At 42.2% G+C, this 25,554-nt stretch overlaps 1 protein-coding gene and 1 long non-coding RNA gene across 2 annotated transcripts in view; both read left to right on the forward strand.

Moving 5' to 3' along the window:
- LOC135318696 (uncharacterized) overlaps window positions 1-13,925 on the forward strand; it is an 85,888-nt gene extending 71,963 nt beyond the window's left edge. Inside the window, exons 3-5 of the long non-coding RNA XR_010376973.1 lie at window positions 10,951-11,068; window positions 11,695-11,765; window positions 13,178-13,925. This is a non-coding gene — a long non-coding RNA (uncharacterized LOC135318696). The remainder of the gene's footprint in view (window positions 1-10,950; window positions 11,069-11,694; window positions 11,766-13,177) is intronic.
- A 4,310-nt stretch (window positions 13,926-18,235) lies between these two features.
- The window catches only part of NIPAL2 (NIPA like domain containing 2), a 71,413-nt gene continuing 64,094 nt past the window's right edge, over window positions 18,236-25,554 (forward strand). The window contains exon 1 of the mRNA XM_031439282.2: window positions 18,236-18,420. Coding sequence (XP_031295142.2) covers window positions 18,295-18,420 — 126 coding nt within the window. The 5' untranslated portion in view covers window positions 18,236-18,294. The remainder of the gene's footprint in view (window positions 18,421-25,554) is intronic.

Here is a 25,554-nt window from a genome sequence, read left to right on the forward strand (position 1 = left end):
GCAGAGGAGGCAAAGTTAGGCAAGTACCTTGGCCTTGAACAGAGGGAAAATTGACTTTAAAGGACTGAGGGAGAATAGATCTATAGGTCAATATTTTAAAACTATTGAAAAATATAGGGAGAGAGAGAGAGAGATCTTGAAAGTCAAGGAGGAAAAGCAGGGAGGAGAAAAACACTGAAGAGGTCAAAGAAGTTACTTCTTTATCTCTGATACACTCTACTTTCTTAACATCTATATTCTTATTTCACCAACAAGAAGTAATACTTACCATTAAAGCAAAAAACCCCAAATTGACAGCCACTTCATTTTGGTTTTTACAATTAGTTGCACCTGTCAAAGTAATGATTCTCCAAAAATTGGCAGAGTAGAAAGAGAAGAATTAAATAAGATAAACCTGCATCCCGGGGATGTACTAAAGTGTTCTTTCTATGAGAGCAATCATTACTACTGTGCCAGTCTCAGCCCAATCTCCTTTATAAATTTGTATTGTGTATATTTATCCACCAACGCTGGAGGAAAAGTGTTAGGTTTTATTAACCCCAAGTAAACATTTAGACTTTATCAGAGAAAACAAAATCAAACAGGTATTTCATGTAATATATGCATTGCATTCTTGAAGCAAAGTGGTTCTCATTTGACTACACGTTAAAATCATTTGCAACTGAATCAAGAATAAGCAACCATTAAAAACTCCTGGGTATACATTTGGTCTCCAACCAAGGTAATCAACCCTTAGGAGGGTTTGCACATTAAAAAATGAAAGCGTCTTTATTTAAAGAAGATTTTTGCCAACTGTGGTTTCCCACTCATTAGTGAGCTGCAAAATCACTTTAGTGGATCATGATCAACATTTAAAAAAAAAAACGAAATAGAATAAAATAAAAATGTTAGAGTGCATCACAAATTGTAAGGACATCTCGTGAAACTTTTATTTCAGTAAATATATCTGTATGTCCCTGTGCACTGTGTTACAACGCAGAAAGTAAATCTTTTTGTGTGTTATAGTCAAAAGGTTTGCAAAACTGATTTAGGGGCAGAATGTTATGGTTCTTGCTGCTTAAAAAACAGGCAAACAATAACAGCAGCAAATTCCATCCAATTATACTGCTTTGCATCATCCTACCTATACCTGAAGTAGCTGCTTTAAAAAGATACCCTGCCTCTCTCCTCTGCTTCACCTTCAGTGCATTTCTTATACCAGTGATTCTCAGGGTGCTGTCGACAGACCCTTGGGGTCTCTGAAAAGCGTCTACAAGTTCAAAACAATTTCATTGTAAGATGAGGACATTATTTGTATTTTCACTGTGCTGACAATGGCATTGGTGGAGCAAAGGCAAAATGGGTAAAACAGCTGGGGCCCTAGCTCCAGGCAGCGTGGCACCAAATTGTAACAGCCGGTGTATATATACATACGGCACTGCCATGCACTCCTGGATTTTTCTTAAAGTGCCAGTTTCACTTCACAGTGACCTTGATAAAGCAGTAAAAAGTATTCACTTTATGCAATGATGACCCTTGAGCACATCTCATTTTAACATTGTGTGTGTGAGATGGAAGTTCTCACGAGACCTCAGTGCACACCAGTTAGGATGGTTGTGAGCTGGGCTAGCTGCTTTTTAATGGGATACCATTTTTACTTAAACTATGCTTTTTCAGGGATGGGTATTTGGCAGACATTTTTTCTAAAATGAACAAAGTGAGACTATCACTTCAAGGAAAAACAACTGAAAGTATTTATTGCCAATAATAAAATTCCAGCTTTATAACAAAAATGACAATTTTAGAAAACTTGGCAGTGTACCAATACTTACAGAATTTTAGGATGAAATCGGTGGTGATATTGACAAAAGGGATTGTTTGAAAGTGCATAATGAAATGTGTCAACATTTGGAAGATCTGCATAACTCAGTGAATTAATATTTTCCAAATGGCCAACGCATGACACCAGTACAAGACAGACCAATAGATTTTTAAAGCAATGGGGTACAAAAAGTCAGTGATATGGTTTCAGAATCCACCAACTTTTAAGAAACCAACCTTTAAAAACCTATCACTTGTTGCATTCCAGTGTCAAGTCAAAAAGAAATATCCACAATTATTCAAAAAGGCTGTTAAAATGCTCCTCCCTTTCCAGTTACATATTTGTGTGAGGCCAAAGTTTCTTCATCTATTGCAACCAGAACGATGTATCACATCAGATTGGTTGCAGAAGCAGATATGAAATTAAAGCTGTTTTCAATTAAGCCAGCCATTTAAAAGATTTATAAAAACGTAAAACAATGCCACACTTCTCACCTTTTCTCTTTAAAAGTCCCTTATTTATGTTATTATATAATGGGCTTATTATTTCCCATGAATAAATAAATTAAAAAATCTTTTCTTTGCTTTAATTTCTAATATAGTAAACATTGATAGATATAACATACATAAATAAAAACTCTTTGGGGCGCTCAATGATTTTTAAGGGTATGAAGAACCCTGAGACCAAAATGTTTGAAAAACACTGTCCTAGACCTTCTTTGATTCCTCTCTCAAACCAAAAATACGAATACACATTTAAGCTTTAGTCAACAACCAATTATACTATTTAAGAAGTGCTTACCAACAGGTATGAGTGGGAGAATGTTTAAAGCCATTTCTGGGTTTAAAAAAATGAATTTCCCGGGGTAGGGTGTAGCTTAGTGGTAGAGCGTGTGCTTAGTGTGCACAAGGTCTTGGGTTCAGCCCCCAGTACCTCCATTAAAATAAACAAATAAACAAAATAAACCTAATTACCCCCCCAAAAAAGTGAATTTCCTAACTGAAGAATATTTAATGTACACATCATATAATAGGCAAGGAATACATAGGTAACCAACTGAGACCCTTAGTTTTTTTTTTTTCCTGCTGATCTTGATATTAAAGTATTTGCTTTTAAATACTATACTGTCAAATTGGGTATCATTACAAACATAACCTTTATTCATCAGTAGAAGCCACAGTTCTAATCTAACACTTTAAATGCCTCATCTCGCCTGAGATACGTATCACACACGATGCAAAATGCCTGCCATGGGGCTCCCAGCATCAGACCTCTTCTTGATGAAATGCCAGTACCCGTGAGCCCATGCCCCCAGAACACTCCAGAATCGACGTTATCCTGCCATGAAAGTTCATATGAAATCAGCATGACTTGATTATATTCATCACACTGAAAATCAGATTCTATGCCAATGATACATGGCACTTGAAGCTTATTTTACAAATATCAACTAATTAATCTGCAAAACATCCCTGAGAGGCAAGACATAATGATATATGAGCTGACAACCTAGTTATGTCTAATTATTTATAAGATTCCCCCCTTCTAAGTGTTCCCTATTGCCAGTTCAGAGAAGTGGGCTTGCTACGTGCTCAAATCAGATGTGGAAATCAACTATCACTTATTCCATCCAAAATTCTCTTGCTGCGAAGCACCCACATTTCCTTTTAGAACAGATCAACCTGTATCATTTTCCACTGGAATAGCTCACAGAAACCCCAAGGCCCCCAAACATTAATCGAGTGTTGAACTCATAGTTCTAGATCTTAAATGACATTCTTTGCTCGTTTTTTCCCTGCAAACAATTTTGATTATTATCCCGATTGCTTTGACCAGTTTCATTCTCCTGTCCTTGTTTTTCCCACAGTATCTTTTTCCACTATGAAGATACTCACAGACACAGACCTTGTCATCCAGACTCTTTCTTGTCTCCAAATTCTGTCATCAGAAAGCTGCCTTCTCTGTACTTTGGTTCCTGTTGCCTCTCTGATTTGAGCACTCTTGGGTTTCCTCGAGCTTTCGAATTCCCTCATTTCCACTCCATTTGAAATTAGGCAACTTTGTTCCATCTGATAATTACACATCAGCTTCTAAATGTTCTCTTTAGCAGGAAGTTGGGTCTTGAAAGTGAATGCCATATGTTTAAAAACATTGCTAGAAGACATATTGCGACGTAGGATGTTACTGTTTGGGGAGGAATGATATTATACAAGTATGCTTAATAATGCACTTCAGGAATGGGAAATAAATAACAATTCTTATGAGACCTGTATTAGACTTCTCCAGCAAGGGGGAAAGGGTATAGCTTAAGTGGTAGAGTGCATGCTTAGCATGCACAAAGGCCTGGGTTCAATCCTCAGTACCTCCATCAAATAAATAAATAAACCTAATTATCTCCCCCCTCCAAAAAAAAAATCCAGAATTCTCCAGCAAGAGAGAGAGAGATTTATTAATTTTTAAGGAACTGGCTAACACAATTGTGGGGAATGGGAAATCCAAAATCTGCAGGATAGGCTGGCAGGCTGGAAATTTCCCCAATTTTGTAGTTTTGAGACAGAAAGCAGAATTCCCATTCTTTGGGGAGAACCTCAGTCTTTGCTCTTAAGGCCTTCAAATCATTGGATGAGGCCCATGCATATTATGGAGGATAATCTGCTTTCCTCAAGTCTACTTATTTAAATGTTAATCACATCTAAAAAAATACCTTCACAGCAATATCTAGACTGGTGTTCGACCAAACAACTGGGCACCCTAGCCTAGCCAAGCTGGCATCTAAAAGGAGAAAGCATTTAAGGTGACTATCTGTACTTTTCATCTCTGTAATCTTACTGGCTACCTCCTATACTAGGTGTTCACGAACTCTTTATTCAGTGGTCAAGTAAAGGAATTGTGTTAGACTTGTGTTTCCAATAAAATTGTAATAGCACAGGGAACTATATTCAATATCTTGTAATAACCTTTAATGAAGAAGATTATGAAAATGAATATATGTCTGATGTGCATGACTGGGAAATTGTGCTGTACACCAGAAAGTGACACATTGTAACTGACTGTACTTCAATTATAAAAAATTATAAATTGAGGGACAATATTTCTCTTGCATTTCCTGTAACTATGGCAATCATAGAACCCCCATTGTCCAGGGTGGTATTGATTTCCAGCACTCTGTCCCATTGTCACACCATGTGTCCTGTAGAAAACATGGTTCCCATTCCTCTAACAAGTAGTTTCATGTCGAACACAGTCCTTAAATCTCACTAAATACTTAACTGATTGAAATGGAATTTCCAGCCAGTGGACATTTTGTTTAAAATATGACAAAATACAACTGGGGGAAATTATCATTTCTCTTCTCATTTATTCCTGACACACAAAATGCAATCTGGTTCTTGTGTTTTAAATTTTCCATGTCCAGTTTTCAGGGTGCGGTTATAATGAATTGTTGAGCCAATATGAAGTAAGATACTTGGTAATCAAGGCAAGTTTAAACAATGTTGAACATTTTTTTAGGGTGAGTGAGCATTCAGGTAATGTATCCAGGAAAAGGCTTGAATAGAAAAGGAGGGACACAATTAGACAAATAAAAATCCCTGTTTCTGGATTCTCTCTGCAGGTTGTAAAACCTTAAGATTTCAGGAGGAAGGAGGATGATTTTTTTTTAAGATAGAATACAGTGGATTCAAAAAGAAATACAGCATTAAAAATTGTCTTTTTTCCAAAAAAAATTACTTGAGGCTTTTCTGGACTGCAGAACTGTATTCCTACTTTATAATCTGATGTGATCTTTAAAACTGCTGGTTTGTTCCCAAATGATATCTCAGAGGAGTGCAAGTTATACCACTTGGAGTTTAGATAGCCTTGGTGAAAATTTAAAGCTATTATAGAAAGATGAGTGATAAATTATCCTCAAGGAAGCCAGAAAGTGCTTGAACCAAAAGCCTTCACCTACTCAATCAAAAAATTAGTGAGATTTAGTGACAGCTTGGGTACAGGGGTGAAGATATGGAAGGGATGAATGATGTCTTAGCTGGGGTAGGGGACTAGAATGACGCTGATCTCATTATGAGAGACAGAAATTAGGGCAGAGAGCCAGTTGGAAATATTTAGTAGAGGAGTGAAGGTGATGAGTGGCTTTGAGCATGTTGATTTTAAGTGAAATATGGAGATACCCTGTAAACAGCTAGAAATACGGATTAAGAAGGTAAGTGAGAAATCAGAACCAGAGCTGAAGTTTCCAAGATCTTTACTATAGAATTTAAATAAAGTCCACACTATTGACGATGCCGCCCCTCTGTCCACCCAAGCCAGACTTACTCTTCCTGGATTCCAACTGGGAGGGGTGATTTGCAGGCCCCCTACTTGGTCTTTGCACCTTCTGGGACACATGACTGCTCTTTCCTCACCTACCTGGAATGCTCTCCTCCTTCCCCCAGCCCCACACCCCCTCAACAAGTCACGCTCCAACTTCAACTCAGCCTTCAGGTTTTACATTAGATGTTTCTTCCCTGACTGCCCCTTAAACACACACACACACACACACACACACACACACTCCTGTGAGCTTCCAGAGTATGTAGTACTTTTTCCACCATTACTCTGTTATAAGATCCCGCTTACTTGTCTGCCTATCCATTACACATAGGAGGCACTAATGAATTATCAGAGAGGGTTGAATGTAGGCAAGATCACAGTAGATAAAGCTGCCCAGAAGCGTGTCTGAAAAAGAGAATGATGGTTGAGCCTTGATGATGGTTGACACTTCAAATGACATGCTTGAGTGCCCTGAAAAATGGACTCCCCGTGGCACGTGTGTATCTTGCTGAGTGGATGGTGAGGTTATGGTGTTGTCTGCTGATGCGGTTTTCCTGGTAAGACATGTAAGGCTAAAGCACATCCATGTGGGTGGTGGGCGTGTCCTCTAAGAAGCCTGAAGCCTTTCTGCAGGGCAGCCACCCAGGAAAGAACTGGGTCCTCAGACAGGAAGTGAAGCTGAGGGGCAGGCTTGAGGGTGGGTGAAAGGGGAGATGTCATCTTGCTTGGTCTGGGCTGCGCCTTCCAGTACAGCAGCCACTAGACATATATGTGGCGTGCTGTCTGTAAAAGATGTGCTGCGAGTGTGAAATACAAACCAGTTTTCAAACTGAGTACCAAAACCAGTAAATATTTAATTAATATTTTTATATTGACTGTGTTGATAATATTTTGGATATGGTGGGTTAAATCAAATAGGTTATTAGAATTAATTTCACCTGTTTCTTTTTACCTTTTAAACATGGCTACTAAGATGTTTTAAATTCCACATGTGGCTCTCCTTACAGTTCTTCTGGATGCTCTGGGCTTGACTTAAGAGGAGGTCTAGGCATCTCTGAATGTTCTTCTGGGTGGAGCTGTTAAGGCCATGGATGAAATAGGACCAAAAGCTTGGCAGCTAAGCCATGTCTTGTAAAAGGAGGATGATTTATGAGCATCTCTGTCTTGTTTCCACCGTTAGTAAAGGCTTTCTTCCCAGTGCCTGCTAGGTGCTGGGCCCTGGGCTAGGTATTGCGGCCACAGGTCAGCCAGGCGGAGATGGTCCTACACTCATGAAGCATGTTATCTAGCACCAGGATTCAGTCCTTTCCCGAATCAGGAGATTTTCCTTCCATTACTGCCGTCCTTGGAAGGAAGCCTGTGGGGGAAGGAAGCACGGCATTTGTTATTATTATTTGTGTTTATTATAGTGATTAAATTTATTGAATGTTTACTCTGTAAGTGGCTTGAACACTTTTGATGCCTGTCTCGCTGAATCTTTGTTAATAATCTTACAAAGCAGGAACTATTATTATCCCCACAAAGGGGAGGAAACTGAGACTTGAGGAAGCAAAATAACTTGCCTAAGGCCACACAGCTGATTAGAGACAAAGCCCAGAGTGAGACTCAGATCTGCCTGGAGCCAGGGCCCCTGCGAACCACCATGCACTACACCTCACTCCTCACCTATACACAGGTAACCGTCGCACTAATGGCTCCAGTTTGTGGAAGTCTGCTAAGGGTAGGCGTGTCCTCAGGACGTGGTGCTCACAAATTTAACTCACAATCACACTAGGGAGTGTGGTTCTTCTTGTTATTATACAAAAGAGGAAACAGGGTCCCAGAAAAGTGAAGAAACCTGCCCCAGATCACACAGCCACTAAACTGTGGCATTATTTGAATCTTAGTCCGCCTACATTTAATGTCCCCTAAATATACCATCTCTCTAAAATACCCATAAAAGATGTTTTTTAAAATGTGACTAGTAAGGAAAAGCCAGCCCCCTTTGATTAGAGACATCAGACACCCTGAGACGTGTGAGGGAGAGGGATTAACCCCTTCTAGGGCTGCTCTCTCTTCCCCTAAGTAGCCAGGGGGAAAATAACTGTTTGCTATACTCCGAGGAAGATAAAATTCTCCTAGACTCATCCTTCATGGGTAGAAATGCTCTGCGTGACCATCTAGTTTGAACCTCTCATTTTACAGATGAGAAAATGAGGCCCGTGGACATAAAACGACTTGCCCAAGGTCATGCTGCTGGTTGGGAGTGAGGCACCTGTGGTTTCCCACAGAACACGGCTTTCTCCACAACCCACACTGAGGACCAAGGAAGCGGAGGCGGGGGGAGTTCGGGGATGGTGGGGGTCCAGGATGCGGGGCGTCCTGCCCTGTTGGTGGCAGGAGGCAAAGTTTACACTGTCTCTTAGCACACCCAGATTCTGTCGTGTCCCCAAAGCACTCATGAAGACCCCACAGTGCTGTGGACCCAGATCAACAGTGCAAACAGTATAAGACCAGCATTAACTGCACACGTGAAAACAAGGAGTGGCTTTGTCTTTCGTGGCTTTTCTTTTGATCACCTGCAAATTCGGAAGGAGGGCTTTTCAGAGGATTAAGATGTAACTCGCAGTAAAGCAGCAGTGATGCTTGGTTGTCTGGACAGGTTTATGAAGGCGTATTTGGGAGGAGACGCCTCTAGGAGACACAAATGACACTCCATGCTGATCCTGGAAATTTTCACACACAGTTAAAAAAATTTAATTAGCAAGCTGAGTCTAAAGCTGTTCCTGGATGCTGCTCTCCAGGCATCAAGCTGTTCAGTGGTGCAGGTGCCCACCAAGCCACAGCTCACCGTCTCTCCCTGCACAGACCTCCACCCTCCACTTTTGTCCAGGCTTCTGTGTCCCTATCATAGTCTTTCTCCTCCCGACACTTGTTTTGGTCACACTTTCCCAAGGATCAAGGTCTCTTTGAAGCTATTCCAGACCATGATCAGCCTGCTAAGCACTCCTTTTTCTGGAATCTAAGATTAATATCCTCCTACATTTAGCACTTAGTTATCTAGTTCATACTTGGTTTCTACTTACTTCTTTGTGTACATGTTCTGTCTCCTAAACTGGAATTCAGCCACTCAAAGCAAGGGACAGATCTAGTCTTCCCTGTGAATTCCAAATTCCTTCCTGGTCCAGAGCCATGTAAGCAGCAGGTAGTCAGTAAACCTTGGATGTTGATGTTGATGACGACAGTGATGATGACTGTGGTGATGGAGGAGATGGAGAGGAGAAGAAAGATAGAAAATAAATTCTGTTCATGTAGGATGGTGATGGAAACCTGCAGAACAAAATTGGATTTCTCTAGAGATCCAACTCCAGGAAAATGGTAGAACAAAAATAAGATTTATGTCTGTGAAACTTCTGCCTGCCACATTCATGACATCCAGTTTCATAGACCATTTTATCAGTATTCAAAGCAAAACGAGACTGTCTCTCTCATTCTCTTCCTTGAAGAGCCCACTATGATGGTTAATTGCATGTGTCAACTTGATGGGCCACAGGGTGCCCAAGCATTTGGTCAAACATTATTTTGAGTGTTTCTGGGTGAGATTAGCATTTGAACTGGTAGACTGAGTAGAGTAGACTGTCCTTCCTAATGTAGGTGGGCCTCATCCAATCAGTAGAACAAAAGGCAAAGTAAGAGGGAATTCCTACCGCCTGACTGCTGAGCTAGGACATCAGTCTTTTCTTGTCTTCAAACTTGAACTGCAAAGTCGACTTTCCTTATGGGACAATTTTGGACACCCCACTTCCACGGGCCCAGATTCTTACTCTTTTGACAGAAATACTCCTTTGGATTAAGACATCATGGTACCAGGAGACTATCTAGAAAGCAAATAACCACAAAAGAAGAAGAACTTGGCATAATTTATTCCCAGATGCCTCTTTGAAAATAGAAAACAAAGGAATGAGACATGAGATAGTATGATTTAAGATGAGGCAGAGGAAGAGATGTTGGGATACTGTCTGGGGAGGACCTGCCTGGGTGGGACACAGCTTTGGGAAGTTGTACACAATCAGTAAAAGCAGGAGGGATAGGGTGAGGATGGAGGACAGGGGATGGGGAGGGGTCAGGAAAGAGGACTTGAAAGAAGTCAAGAAAAGGTCAGGCTCTGACAAGGGGATGGACACTGGATTAACATTTTGTCAATCGGATACTTGTGTTACAACGGCTGGCTCTGTTCCTGTTTCTCCAGGCCTGAGACCAGAGACTCTCATCAGCTCTCTCCTCCCTTGGCCTCTCCCACCTCCTCGTGATCTCTCACTAGAGTCTTCTGTTTCAAATTTCATGTTGCTTGGATCTTGTCTTCATGTCTGGTTCCCAAAGGTGTAATTCTGCCATAGCCTCTGAGGGTCACACCAGGACTGTGCTCCGCCCTTCAGCCTGGTTCCACTCTCGGGAAACATATCCCACTTTGAGAATCATGTCCCTCTCATGTGGATGATCCCAACACTCTCTCTCCTAAGCCTCCTGTGGCTTCATAGTGATGTGCAGGTAAACAAAACTCCTGGCTCTACCTTAACAGACTCCTAACCTGCTCCTATCTTTTTAGTTATAAAGGCCCTTTTTAGTTATAAGTAACATTCCTACAGTAAATTAGAGTTTATTGAAATATCATTGTTAACTATAATCTGGCTGTCATCCCAGCATTCAACTGGAACTACTCAGGCAAAAATCACCAATGACTTTTATTGGCGATTATGGCCAAAACCAAGAAACAGATGTCGTTTATCATCTTGGTGTCCTCTTTGCTGCTGATGGCATTATTCAGCATACTCTCATTTTTTTTACTCTCTCCTTCCTAGGTTTCCATGGCACTACTCTATGTTGGTTCTCCACAACATGCTTTTGTCTGCTCAGCATCTCTTCTCCTCACCTTGGGAACTGCCCCACCTCCCTGAATAGAGTGGACATATGACCCAGGTGAGCCAATCATAATACCAAATCTCTCTGTCCTCAGTCATTGGTCCAGAGATGGGTCTCATATCCCAAATCAGGCGACTCAGAATTTTCCCCCGGATTTTTGAAGTTGGTTTGGAATAGCCTTAATCAATCAGTTTTGCTGTGTAACAAACACTCTCAAAAATCTCAGTGGCTTATAACAACCAGCATTTATTTTCCTGCCCTTGGGTCTATAGGTGAGATTGAGGTGAGAAGCCCCATAATAAAAGACCAGCAGAACCCCCAGGCAGGGCCACTACTCTCCTGCCAGCACCATCTGGTTCCCTGGCTTACTTCTAGGAAAGTGGAACTTACCCCTAAAATTCTATTGGTTCCCTGAGCTAACTCCTGATTGATCCACTTGTAGTGCTTCATTTGCATGGAGCTCACTCCTGATTGGTCCATTTCTACAAAGCTTGTTCCTAAATAGTCAACTTCTGTTACACTTTATTTGCATATGATGTTGCAAAGTGTAAACTGGCAGCCTATAAAAGCCTGTGTAAACCTACAGACGGGGTCCAGAGCTTGGAGTTTTAACTCCTCTGGGCCCGCTGGTGTAATAAACCTGAGTTCTTCAACCCTCCGAATGCTGCTTGGTCTCTCGCCAGATCCAGGTTGCTGTCACAACTGAGCTGTAACACACTTTGCTGCAACAAGATATGGGAAGGATTGGCTTCAGGTATGCCTCACAGGTTTCTTTATTCTCTCTGGACCAGTGGCTACTTGGGACATACTCTTCTCAGGATAGAGCACTGGAGCATACAGCAAGCAGCAACATGTGATACCTCTTAAAGTCTTGGCCCAGAACTGTCACATTGTCCCTCTGCCCACATTTCCAAAGCAAGTCATGTGGCCACACCCACCATCACTGGGAAGACGCCTCTGGCAGGAGGAATTGCAGCCCCTTGGCAATGGGAGGGATTGTGTAATGCAAATATCTCTGCGTGTAGGGGCAGGAAGAACTGGGAACAGTCTCCAATCTGCCACATTCCCTTTACCTTTCTGATCCCAGGCTCTAAAGATAGACACAGGGAGCTGCAGTGGCCATGCCCCCACCAGGTGAAGCTGATCTGAGGATGAAGCCCAAACCCAGAAACTAGTTCCTGGATTCAGGGGTTTGGCTCCATCCCTGTCTTCCCAGATTTTAGTTATGAGTTAATTGTATTTCCCTCTGAATTGGGATCCTATCATTCAGATGCCAAGAGGCCTAGCAAATATAGTCTCTTCCCTCTCAAGTGATCCTTTTTGGCCTTGTTGTCTACACTCAGCTCTCTTTCTAGGACAGGGGTCAGCAAACTATGGCTCATGGGCCAAATCTGGTGGGCCAACTGTTTTTGTAAATAGTTTTATTGGAACACATCCACATACACTTATTTATCTATTGTCTGTGGCTGCTTTCATACTACAGAGTTAAATAGTTCAGATAGAGATCATATGGTCCACAAAACCTAAAATATTTACTACCTACCCCTTTACAGAAGAAGTGTGCTGAGCCCCACTCTAAAAGATGGAGGCCATGTCCTCTCCCTGGCCAATCTCACCCACCTGCAAGCTGATGACTCTTCAGTCTATTTCCCTGGCCCTGACCTCACCCCTGCATCTTGGGCTAATTCTGTACAACCTTTTCTGCTTGGATGCCCTGCAAGCACCTCAAATTCAATGAGTCTCAACCTAAAACTGAACTCATCCTTTCCCCCAGACCAGATCCTTTTTCCACTTCTCATCAGTAACGGTTCTGGCTTCACACCCAGCAGCTCAAGATAGATTCTTCCTTCTGCCTTCCTCCCCTGTCCCATCAACAAACAGGTTGGACTGGTTTTACTTCTAAACTTCTCTTAAACTCTCCCTCTCTCCAGCCTTTCTCAAATATCCTTACTTGAGCCATTGCGGTGTTTTCACTTAACTCTTCATCTCTGGGGTTTTCCATCTGTCCTTCTGGCAAGGGGTCTTTTACAGCACCAATCTTGTCCCGCAGCTCCTCTGAGTAAAGTCACTCAGTGTCTCCTATTACGAGTCAAGTCCAACTCTGATAATCCAACACACAAAATCCTCAGTTTCCTGGCCCTGCCAATCTCTCTATCCTTATTTTAGGGTCTATCTCATCATGTGGAAACATACACGCCCTACCTCCCTCATCCTTCAGGATTCGCAACAGACATCGCCCCTGAGCCTTCTCAGGCGCCCGCCTCCCCAAGCTGAGCTGAGTACACGTTTTTTTTCCTTATCTAGTTTTTCATCATTTGTTTATCATGTTTTTTAACATTTATTTATTTATTTAACATTGTCTTTTGGGGGAAGGTAATTAGGTTTCTTTTAATTTTATTTTTTTAACGGAGGTATTAGGGATTGAACCCAGGACTTCATGCATGCTAAGCCTGCGCTCTACCACTGAGCTATACCCTCCCCACCTTGAGTGCGTCTTCTTTGCTCTCTCCCAGCTCTCATGCTGAAGTTAACTTGAGTTTACCCATTTGCATGCCTGTCCACTCACTACAATGCAAGCTCCCAGGAGCAGAGCCCATGTTTCATTCATCCCTGTGTCTTTGGCTCCTGCGCAAAGTACTTGGTGAACTGAACTAGAAGGTGTTTTACATTCGCATTACCTATCAGTGAAAGTTTGCAACAGGCCTGGAGATAAATATCATTATTACCACTTTATGAACTAGGAAACTGAATCTCAGAGAATTTGCCCAAAGCCATACAGCTGATGAGGAGAAGACTAAACATAAATCCAGGTCTGCTGACCTTGAAGTTTTGGAAACTAGGACCACAAAACCTTGTGTTTTTAACTGAATTAAGCTTTTGTATTAGTTAGAAAACACATAATAGTACAAAAGTTATGTCATATTACACATAGACGTGTATCTTTAAGAATAATAATAAAATGAAGCCCATGTATTCCATCACCAGTACCTTTGAACCACTGCCCAAATTTTGTGTTTATCCTCCCTTTGCTTTTCTTTAGATTTTCCCACACACGGATGTTCTCTTAAAGTATGTATTGTCTAATTTTGCATGCTCTTGAAACGTACTGTATATAATCGTCTGTGGACTTGCTTTTTTAACTCAACACTATGTTTCTTGGTTCATCCATGTCGATGTGGGTGCCGGATAGCCGTAGACAAGGCAACTTCATTGCTGTGTAGTATTTCATTGTATAAATGCGTCAAAGTTCATTTGCCCACTATTCCCATTGATGGACACTTGAGTTGTTTCCAGCTTTTGTTTTAGTTTGTTCTGTTTTCTGCTATTAAAAGGATGTTGTTATCCTTGTGCACTTCTCCTGCTACCCCTGTACAGAAGTGTCCCTGAGGTCTATCCCCTCAGAGTAAAATTCATCTGTGCATCTTCATTTTCACCAAATAATGCCAGGCTGTTTCCAATGTCAATAGCATCAGCAACAAATAAGAGTTTTTGGGGCTCCACATTATTACCAGCATTTGATATGTGCTATGATCTGAATGTTTGTGTCCCCCTGGAAGTCATCTGTTAAAATCCAAACTGATGAGACCTTTAGGAGGTAGACCCTCATGAGTGGGATCAGTGCCTTATAAAAGAAGGCTCCAGAGAGATCTCGAGCCCCTCCCACCATGTGAGGGCACAGAAAGGAGGTGCCAGCTCTGAACCAGGGAGGGGGCCTCCCTGAATGGGACCAAGTCAGCACCTTGATCTTGCACGTCCCAGCCTCTAAAACTGTGAGCAATGTATTTGTTGTTTATAAGCTACCCAATCAATGGTGCTTTATTAAAGCAGTCCAAACAAACTAAGACGGAAATTTTAAAAAAATGTTTTTGCCAACCAGGGAGGTGTAAAATGGTTCTCATTGGGTTTTAATTTGTATTTTTCTGATTCCTAGTGAGATGGAAGCATTTCATGTGTTTATTAGCTGTTTATATTTTCTCTTGTGAAAAATACCTCTTTATGTTTTTGCTAATTTTTCCATTTGTTGTCTGACTTTTTCTTATTGACCTGTAGGAGTTATTTAGATATTCCGTAAGTGAATCCTTCCTTGATCACATGTGTGACAAATAAACGTTCAGTTTGTGACTTGTCTTTTCATACTTTATGGGCTTTTGATGTATAAAAGTTCTTAATTTTATTGTGATTGTATGTATCAATCTTTTTCTCTGTGGTCTGTATTTTTTTCTGTTTGTTGAAGGAAGCCTTCCCTATCCTGAGGTCATGAACAGCAAATGCCAGCACTTACTACTTTCTGTGTTTCAGGGCTCTCATCTCCCTTTCGGAGATCATGAATGCAAGTCACAGAGAAATCAAGCAACTTGATCAACGTCACACAGCAAATAAAAGCAGTGGAATCACGATTTGAATCCAGACAGTCTGCCTTTAGTATCTGCACTTTAAAGACTGTTCAAACTGTCAGCTGTAGAGATCATCTGGTTAGCCTAAAAGATTTAAAGTTTTGCCTCTTTCATTAAAGTACCTAATCTGAAGTTGGCTTTTTTATATGATGTGAAATATCTGAATTAATCTTTACCCTAGTAACTACCTCAGCCCTTTAGACTCTCATCATTAGTGAAACTAGTGTTGACTGATTCATGCTAAAGACGAATTTAAAAACACAGAAAACAAAACACTATTCTGTGACTACTACATGCAAGTGATCGCAGGCAAGGTGGGCAAAATGTGACTCTGCTAAGTTCACAGTGAAGTCCAGCTTCAAAGGATGTGGCACCAGAATAGAATTCTTTGAATTAACTGACCTCCACCGTTTGAGCCCTGAGGACAGGAGGCTGATCAAAGGCTTTTGGTGTTTTGTGAAGAGAACAGCAAGAGGCAGAGGCCATCACAGAGCCAGGAACAGCCTCCAGCTCTGCCTACACTGCCTGGACCAAAATAGCTCACACGGCATTCTTGCCTCCTCCTTGTGAACTGTGTGGGAAGGAACACTGGTCACGAATTCTTTGTTTCAACCACCCCCACGTGCTAGGACAGGCACAGCAACTGCAGTGACATCTTGGGAACATGGAGAATAGCACATCCCAGGCTGCACATCGGACCTATTCTGCACCAAGTGCCATCTTCCTCCTAAGTTAAAGGTTTTTAAACAAATGCCAAGAAACTGAAAATTAGTTTTTTCATGATTCTTTTTTTTTTTTTTTTTTTTTGGTAGGGGGAGGTATTTAGGTTTATTCATGGATTTGTTCTTAGAGGAGGTACTGGGGATTGAACCCAGGACCTCATGCATGCTAAGCATGCTCTCTACCACTTAAACTATACCCTCCCTCCTGAAAATGATTTTTTAATTAAAAAATAAAATGGGAATGAGCTGAATGTAGCAGAGTATGGGGGCCAGATCATAAAGGATCTCAAATGACAGGTTTAAGAAGTGTGAACTTTATTGTGTCAATGGGGAGGTTTGGAAGTCTTTTAAACAGGAAAGTAACACGATTCATTTATTTTGCTTGTATGACTAGTTACAATCTGGCTGATAGAATACACTGAAGAATGGTTGTGCCAAGCCCTGCTGGTGGTGCCCTCCCACCCCATCCCCGTTCTTCCTTGCCAGCAGAGCTCACTTCCCACTCCGAAGGCTGTAAATGCCCAAGGATCACTTTCCTAGCCTCCCATGGACATGTGACCCAGTCCTGGCTAATGGGACCTGAGAGGGGAGGCTGCGAGGGGGGTTCTGGAAAAGGTTTGCCTCTCTAGTAACGAGGCATGAGAAGATGCATAAGAAAAGCCCACTTCTTTTCTAAATGTGATCATGCTTGCATGTAATGACTGGAGCCACCACCACGAATAGGGACAAGGTGCATACCTCAGGGATGGCAGAACAGAAAGATGGAAGTGATGACATCATAGAACCACACAAAGCCACATTCCCTCTAGAGATAACATGATTATTGTTTAAGCCACTTTTACTTGGATATTCTGTTACTTGTATCCTAAACCATCTCAACCGAAAGAAGCTTTAATAAAGTCACCGATACAAATCAATGTAATGTAACAGAAAATATTGAAAGTAGACACTTTTTCCTTCAGCTATTTATTTGAAATAAATCAGCCTCATAAAGTTTTCCATAGCTACCATATTAACCATTCACTGAACATTCTGGGTGCTCGAGCAAGAGACTATACAGATCAGGAGATGTTTCTTCTCTATCTGAAATGATTTTTTCCCATCTTCACCTCTCATTCACATTTCCCTAAGGAACACTGAAAACTTTCTCCCTGTTGCCAGCTGGGTAACAATTCTCTCTTCTTGAAGGTTTCTATTTCATGTAGTCATGGCAGTCAAAGCACATCATATAAGAAGAATCTCAGCATTGTGTAAACAAAAGAATGGCGAGTTCCAGGGCTTCGGGCAACAATACAGAACACTGGAATTCTCAAAGTGAGAGAGATCTAATTGATCGTTGGTAGTAACACGGTAGAATTTGAATACAGATCAAACCAGAACATCTGGTTAGAGTTTAAGACCATTAACAATTATCTCCCAACCTAAATTCTTATTTCCAGTGGCTGGCGACTTTTGAGCAAGTCCTTCTGGTTCCATCTGAAGGAAATCCCATCCAGCCTTAGATACACGTCAGGGCCCTCCATCTACCACTGGAGAGTCCTTCCTTCACTCCAGGAATATTTGCTAAGGCTCTGTCAGGTGTTGGCACTGAGATTTATTTATCCAAGCTTCATTCTCATGTTGCTTACAAAATTTTTCCGGGAATTCGTAACGTTTCCATATACAGTTTTAAAAATACAAGTGAGAAACACTGCATCCGTGATAGAGGCCTGTAATTGCCAAGTACAGAGAGAAGGTGGCTGCTTTGGGTGAGCCCATGCCTCCTTTCACTCCCACTCATTTCAACAAACATTGACTCCGCGCGGCTGCAGCTGAAAGGGCTTTAGCCCTGAGAGCATCTCGGCCCGACAGGTGCGGGCCCCGAGCGCATTATCAGAGCGGCGCTTCGCCCCCGGGCGGTCCGGCCCTCGAGGCCTCGGCGCGCGCAGGCCGGCGGCGGCTCCCCGCGGGAGGGCGCAGAGCGCGGGGCTCCCCGGCACCTGGCGGCGCGCGGGGGGTGGCGGGAGCCAGGTGGCCCCGGCGCGCCCGCCTCGCCCGGGCACCGAGCAGGAAGTGGCCCGGGCGCGGCCTCCGCAGGGCGCGCCTCCTCCGCGGCGCCTGGCGGTGCGGCCGGGCCGGGACGCGGCCGGAGCCCCAGCCCCAGCCCCAGCGCGGGGAGCCAGAGCTAATGGCGTCGCCCGAGCCCGGGGGCCCCGGGGCCGCCGCCCTGGACGAGCTGTCCCGGAACTTCACGTACGGGGCGCCGGGCGCTGGCAACGGCTCTCTGTCGGGCGCATGGTACCGCCGGAACCAGGTAAGGGCCGGCCGCTCGGCCCCGGGCCCGGTGGGGCCCGGGGCGCGGCCGCGGCGCCTCCCTCTCCGCCGCCCTCCCGCCGACTCTCAGGAGGACACCGGGCTGCCCAGGTGGGCAGAGCTGACATGGTTTCCACACGCTGACTTAACCGCCCCTCGTTTGGAAGAGCGGGGAACCCCTGGTCTGCCTCTCCTGGGCATCAGTCCCCACGAGCGGGTCACAGGTCTGAGGTTCTGGGCCTCCGGGTCCCGACCCATCCCGCCTCTTCTGAATCCGCCTCCTTCTCCCGGAAGGATTCTAGGAGTGTGGGGCGGCTCTCCTCCAACCGGTGCCCCCCCCCGCCCCCCAGGAGCATTTTACGGTTAAAAAAATAAGTGACACTGGGTTCTCAGAAGCAGGGAACTCATTAAGGGCCACCAAATGTCACCTCGGTACTGATGCTGTGCGTGTGTGAGCCCCCAGGGTGCCAGAGCAGCTCTTCCTTTCCGAGCGAGGAACCCTGATAGTCTCAGGTTGCAGGTGTCTCTCCTTTTTCATGGGCCCTTTGGGAAAGTGTCGTCAGCCTCAACAACGCCAATTTAAGCTGAAAGTACATATTTAACAGTATCAAGGGGGATTGGAGCTGCCTGTCTGGGGCTTGGTTTAAGATCAGAAAAAAAGCCCTTCCTCTAGGCTTTTATATTTCAAGTGGGGCAAGGTTGATCTTGATATGGTGAATTCCAGGCTTCCTTCTGTTTTCATAAGTGTTACTTTGTTTTTGTTCTTTAACAAGTCAATGGGTTGTTTTATTTTACAACAATATAATCATAAAATATTACTGTTGGTCTAGATCGGGTGTTTTAACCAATAATCAAAGGTCTAGAATCCTTTTATGCTAGAAAAGTGTTTTGGATGTTAGTTTCTAAAATGTTACAATTTTGTTTTTGAACATTTAACGCAAGATAATTTATATAAAGGCAAAACAAGCATGTTCACTTTGTTAAGTTTGTAACAGAGGGGAGAGAATCGTTTTGGGTCTGTTTTACCACAAAACATGCTAAAATAGGAAAAATGCGGGAACTCAGAGTAATTTATTCCATGTCTCCTTTCTTCCACTCAAGAGGTACAAAGACAAGAGTTGCTTTTTATGGGAAGTTCTTTGAGTACATTTATTATGCTACACTCTTGCTGGCATATGTTATAAAGCATGTTACAATACTTATGCTAGAAGCACTCACAATACCAAAATTTAAGTATGATTTTTTTTTTTTTGGCTTTTGTTAAAGGAATTAGAACGTTAGTAGGTGTGACCTACCATGGCATCATTGTTTTCAGAGTGGAAACAGTTTTCTTTCACGTTTCCAGGAATTCAAGATTGTCTTGGCTCTCTGACACCAAACACAGCTTATCATGTGACATAAATGTGAGAACTTAACTTTGTGTTTGCAAGGTGTAACTGGCCTTTGACAGTATGTATTTGTACAGGTTGTATCTGGAATGTGCTAACTGAAACTGCTCAGCTGACATCTAAGCCACAGCTACAGCGAAGGCTGTATCAGCTTTTCCCACTATTGTACAAATTTAGGCCATCTTACAAGATTGTGGTGTTTAATCCTTTCAGTGATCACTTTTGTTTTTAAGCAAAAGTGAACATTGATTTTTAAAACTTCATTCAGCAAAGATTTATTGAGTGTCTCTAGTGCTGGCCAGGCCAGTAAAAATAAAAGAGGGTCTAATTTTTTTCTTTTTGTACACTAACTGAATATAGATGGCTGAAAATGGGGGTGGCTCTAGAAAAACAAAGTGTGAGATATGAGTTTAGGACTCCCATACTCAAAATTAGCCTTGATTGCTAGAAAGCTGGGATTAATCAGTTTTATCACCACTGAAATGTTTGGACAGTGTCTGCTTCCTGATACCCTAGCTCTCTGTGTCTTTTCAAGTGATAAACACCAGATCTGATAAATGAGCCTTACTCATAGAAAAAGAACAACTCCCTTGAAACACATTAAGGTAGCAGATGAATATTTGTCAGTGGCCTTTTAGATCAACGTTGTTAAGGAAAGATGTGAATGCTGCTAGAGGAAGGAATCCTGAAGCAAGTAGGAAGTAGCAGTTCAGTGGGGAAAATATTTTAGGGAACCAGGGAAGTGAGGCCTTTGTCTCATGTGCATCACTTAGGAGTCCACCTATAAAAGTATAGATGCAGTAGAGTTCTGCAAAGGTATTTTCTTTATGTTTGATCCACAAGTTTTCAGTATAAAAGGATAATGTTTCTAAGATGGTTATGGAGCGCCCTGCTTCGTACAAAGCACTGTGGGATATTCATAGTCTTCAGACTCAAACCTTTCCTCCCTTCCTAATGTTATTAGGTGCTTGGGGAAACAAGCTATGCAGGTAACTCCAAAACGAGGCAGTAGATTTTAAGTGTTGTGTGAGTGATATGAAGTCCTATGGAAATTCAGAGGAAGGTGGCTTTTAGCAGGGGCCATCAGGGATGTTTTGTAGACAGGTAGGTGGTGTCTGAGCTGGATACTTGAAGACAGAGTTCCATCGATGGGAGAGCACAGGTGGACAGCGTTCCAAGAAGGGGAGAAGTCTGGAGACCAGGGAGCAGCCCACGTGGCCTGGGCAGGTGTCCTTCTGAACATTTTTGTACCTAGATTAGAAATCAATGGCCATTCTGGTTGCAGTAGAAGACTGGCACTGACTGTAAGGTAGAAATACAGTTTTTTAAAAATTTTTAATTGAAGTATAGTTGATTTATAAAGTTGTGTTAGTTTCAGGTGTATAGCAAAGTGATTTAGTTATATATATTCTTTTTTCAGATTCTTTTCCATTATAGGTTATTACAAGATATTGAATAAGGTTCACTGTGCTCTACAGTAGGTCTTTGTTGCTTATCTATTTTATATATAGTAGTGTGTATCTGTTAATCCCACACTCTTGATTTATCCCTTGCTCACTTTCTCCTTTGGTAACTGTAAGTTTGTTTTCTATATCTGTGAGTCTATTTCTGGTTTGGGGTCTTAGGTACCGTCAAGACCAAGATACCATAGATTGCCTTGAAGGATGGGTTAAGAAGTTTGTACTTTAGCTTGAGGACAATGAGCAGCCGTTGAAGGTGTTTTGAATAGGGAGTGAACAAATCAAAGCAAATTAAAGAAACTTATCAAGGTTAATAGGGTACAGAGGCCCCAAACTGGACCGAATCCAGCCTGTAGATGGGTCTTGTGTCAAACTGCCAGAGGTTTCAAAAATGTTTACTACATTGCCAAAGTTTAAAAATGAGTCGATTACACATAAAGTTTCAAGTTTCCATGATCTTTTTAAATATTAGAAGTTCTAGCAATTTGGCCCTCTTTCCCACGTGATAACTGTGAGGAGACGTTCACAGTTTAGAACAGCTGTGCTCCCCACTTAATTCCTTCTTTTTGCTCTTATCTCTTTTACCTGCTGGCCCCTGTAGGTACTTAATTTGCAATCAGTGTTGGAGGCTGTTGTCCAGTCTCTGCTGTCAACTAGCTGAGTGCAATTGGGCAGGTCACCCTGGGCTTCAGTTCTCCTTAACCAGTTAAATTAGGCTTAGACTAGAAGATCCCCAGACTCCTTCTTGCTGTCTGATGAGTAAATAAATACCAACCCAGCAAGGCTGTGGAAAGAATGGGCAAGAAAGGATGAATGTGGGAAATACTGTGAAGGAAGGGTTTTGTGGCTGCTGCTTTATGTATGTTACTAAATATCTAAATTCACAAGGAGATTGTCAGAAAGGTTTATTCTGCACAGGGTGAAATGAAAATTCAGAAATTTTTTGTCCTTTATTTGAACTTTTGATTTTCAATGGCTTGAATTTTTAAAGTCAACATAAAGGAAAATTGATACAACTTGGCAGGGAAGAGGTGAATCGAAGAGACTGACATTTGTTACGCATTTACTATGTGACACTTTATAGCTATTATCTCATTGGGGCCCCCCAACAACCTCGTAAGGTACATATTATCCTCACTGTTCATGTAAGGAAACTTGTGTTAAATAACTTGCCCCAAGATCTTACAGCAAGTAGGTTTAACTGCAAAGCTATTTTTATACTATGCCTGAAGGCTTAGAAACTAAGGCTTGAAAAGAACGTGGTGGGGGAAAATGAATGCGGCTTGTCTCACTGTACCAAAGAAAAATTGCACTGAGTTTTATATTGCCCTTTTTATTGATTTTGCTTTGCGACCATCTATCTATCTCTTTTTTGCCAGTAGCTGCATCTGACTGTCTTTTTAAAGAAAGAAAAATGCCAAAACTTACAAATAACCAAAGGGCCAGGTAGAGGTCGCTGGTCCTTTCTATTTCCTTCCCAAGAAAAATCACTTTTTAAAAATATACGTAAACATACACATACATTTTCTTCAGATTCTTTTCCATTATATGTTGTAATAAGACACTGAATTTAGTTCCCTGTGCTATACAGTAGATCCTTGAAAAAAGTCCTTTTTTTTTTGTTTTGTTTATGCTTACTTTTTTTTTCTTTTGCCTTTTTTATATATCCAACAAGGCATTCCTTTTACCAGATTATCTATGAGATTTATGTTTAAGGCAGCAAAAAGGAGGAAGAAACATATTACCTCAAAGCAAGTGCATCAAAGCTTTTGTAATCATCATTAGCATCCTCCCATGGTCCTCATTAGAGGGCAGACTCTTAATGCTCTTGTGAAAACACGTGCTTACGTTTAAATCCACCTAATATCTTCTTTATGGCTTGCTTCACACTAATTATAACATTTGCATTAATGCAGTCAGCTAAGTTCAGGCTGTGGGAAACATCACCAGTTTACAGGTGTACAGGGGTCAGTTTCCTCAAAAATCATTTTTACAAGAAAAAAAGGGGAGCACATGGATAGAGGGAGAACCTGTAGGTTAAAATACACCTAAAAGACATATCAGAAAAAAGACAACCTTCAACCACAGTGTTTAGGGATGCACGCTTGGGTGATCAGACTATATAAGGAAAAGCAAGGAAGTGATTGCTGGGAAGTCAGGCCGGTGTTTCCTTGGGGGAGGGGAGAAGGTGTGATGGGACGAGGCAGAGAGAGGGTTTTGGGTGGGCGTCAATGTCTGTTTCTTGATCTGGATGGTATTATAAGAGCGTTTGCCTTATAATCATTCATTCTAGTCATTTGTTCATCCGTATCATTTTCTTTGCAGTTGCCTGTATCTGTTATATTCTACAATTTTAAAATGTTTTGAAGATAATATTAGCATTGCTATGACTGTTCAACTTGCATGTTTTATCCACATAATGTCAAAAATGGTATATACCATGTTCCTTTTTTTTATTAGGAGAATTAAATAATTTCTTTTTTAAATGTTGGTAATTGTTCAGATTGGCTTTTGAGAGTGTACCATGGAAAGGATGCCATTTCCCTAAGCTATCCTTTTTCTTCTTGGACAGTGAAGTTTTAAAAGCTCAGCTTCTTTACTAGATGTGTTGGCAAGTTTCTTAATTTCTCCAAACCTTGGCTTTCTCTGTTGAAATGATAATAACACTACATACTGTATAGTGTTGATGCAGAAATGAGATAAGATAACGTATATCAAATGTAGCAGTGCCAGACATATAGAAAGCACTCAAACACTAGCTATTATTACAAGTATTACAGTCAACCTATATTATAGGAAATGTCATAAAATATATATTTCTAATAATTAGAAATTATTGTACAAATGGAAATAAGAGAAATCATGTCAGTTATTTGATGTGACTTTGCTTTCTTAATAATCTACACTGATTTCTCTACATCTAGTGCCTCCCCTTCACTCTCCAAACATACATTCCAGAACACTTCCTAATTACAGTAATTTCCGAATCAGAACACTTGTTATCTTGGAGTACTAAGGCAAGGTTTCTTCCCCATCTTCCACCACTTTCCAGACTTCTGGGTTGGGGAGGATGGGTATGCAGCACTGGGAACAGCTGACAGAGGTGTTTGGTGGCGATAGGGGGACCACGTCTCCAGACAGACTGTAGTTTAACCAACTAGTAGGACCAGCACCCCAACCTGGGAAGGCTCCTGCAGTGATAATGTTAAGACTTCAGTGCTATTTAGCTTGGGGTTTTTTTGTTTTTGTCTTGTTCCTGAAGGTCTAATATTCCTCTCTTCAGTTTACACCTTTTACAACCTGCCCCACGTGCTCCATCCAACAGAATTACACTTCACATAAAGTCAGAGCCCTTCACTGGTCTATCCTGGTCCACCAGGGTGTCCCACTTGCCTGAGGGCTGGTAGGTAACACCTCACTTCCCCTCCACATAGATCTCAGCATGTGCACACCTCTACCTTTGCTTCACCTTGTCATTTGCCTTGCCCTTCCCCACTCCCAGCATGGTCTTCTGTCATCTTTGGCACACATCAGGAGACACACTCATCCCTTATGTAAACATGGGCTAACATACATTTCATCATGAGCTGCACACCTCCCTAAAGATTGTGTTTGTCATGGCGTGACTCCTTCAGAGACCCACCTTGGCCTCGGCAGGTCAGACTGAGGTCTGCCTGCAGCCTCAGTGCTGGATTCCTAAGTCACCCCCTCACCTCTCGGCACCTCTCAGATTTTCTCCTTTCAGTAACTTGGGCCACAGGCCTGACTTCTATAGCTTGCAATAGGAGTCCGTCTCTCTTCTGGCTTTTGAACTTGGCTTTCCTACCAAGAACACTTTGTAAGTTAAGAGGCTTTGATTTGCAAATCACAGAAAAGCAAGCATTACCTGACTTAAGTAATAAAGGGAATTAATCAGTCTGGATGATGTGAGAGGACAGAATTCTGGATCCACACACCAGCCTTGATCCAGAGGCTCTAACAACATGGCAGACGCTCTCACTCCCCTCTTCAGCTTTTGCTCCTTGGCATCATTGGTTCCATTTTTTGCAGGCTCACTCCTCCGGCCTGCATTCTCCCTTTCTCTTCTGGGCAGGAAGGCTTGACATACTCAACCAATGAAAATACACCGGCTTTTGTCTGACTGGACGAGATGAGGTCCATGTCCCTTCCTGTACCAGTAGCCAAGTCCAGAAGAACATGAGCCCTTGGGAAGGGCTGGATGAAGGAGGGTCCTGTAGCCAGGAGGAGGGGCACCGTGTGGCCCTAACAGCAGTGACCCCTGGGCGG

Source organism: Camelus dromedarius, chromosome 20 (assembly GCF_036321535.1).
Source record: "Camelus dromedarius isolate mCamDro1 chromosome 20, mCamDro1.pat, whole genome shotgun sequence".
Taxonomy (NCBI): Eukaryota; Metazoa; Chordata; class Mammalia; order Artiodactyla; family Camelidae; genus Camelus; species Camelus dromedarius.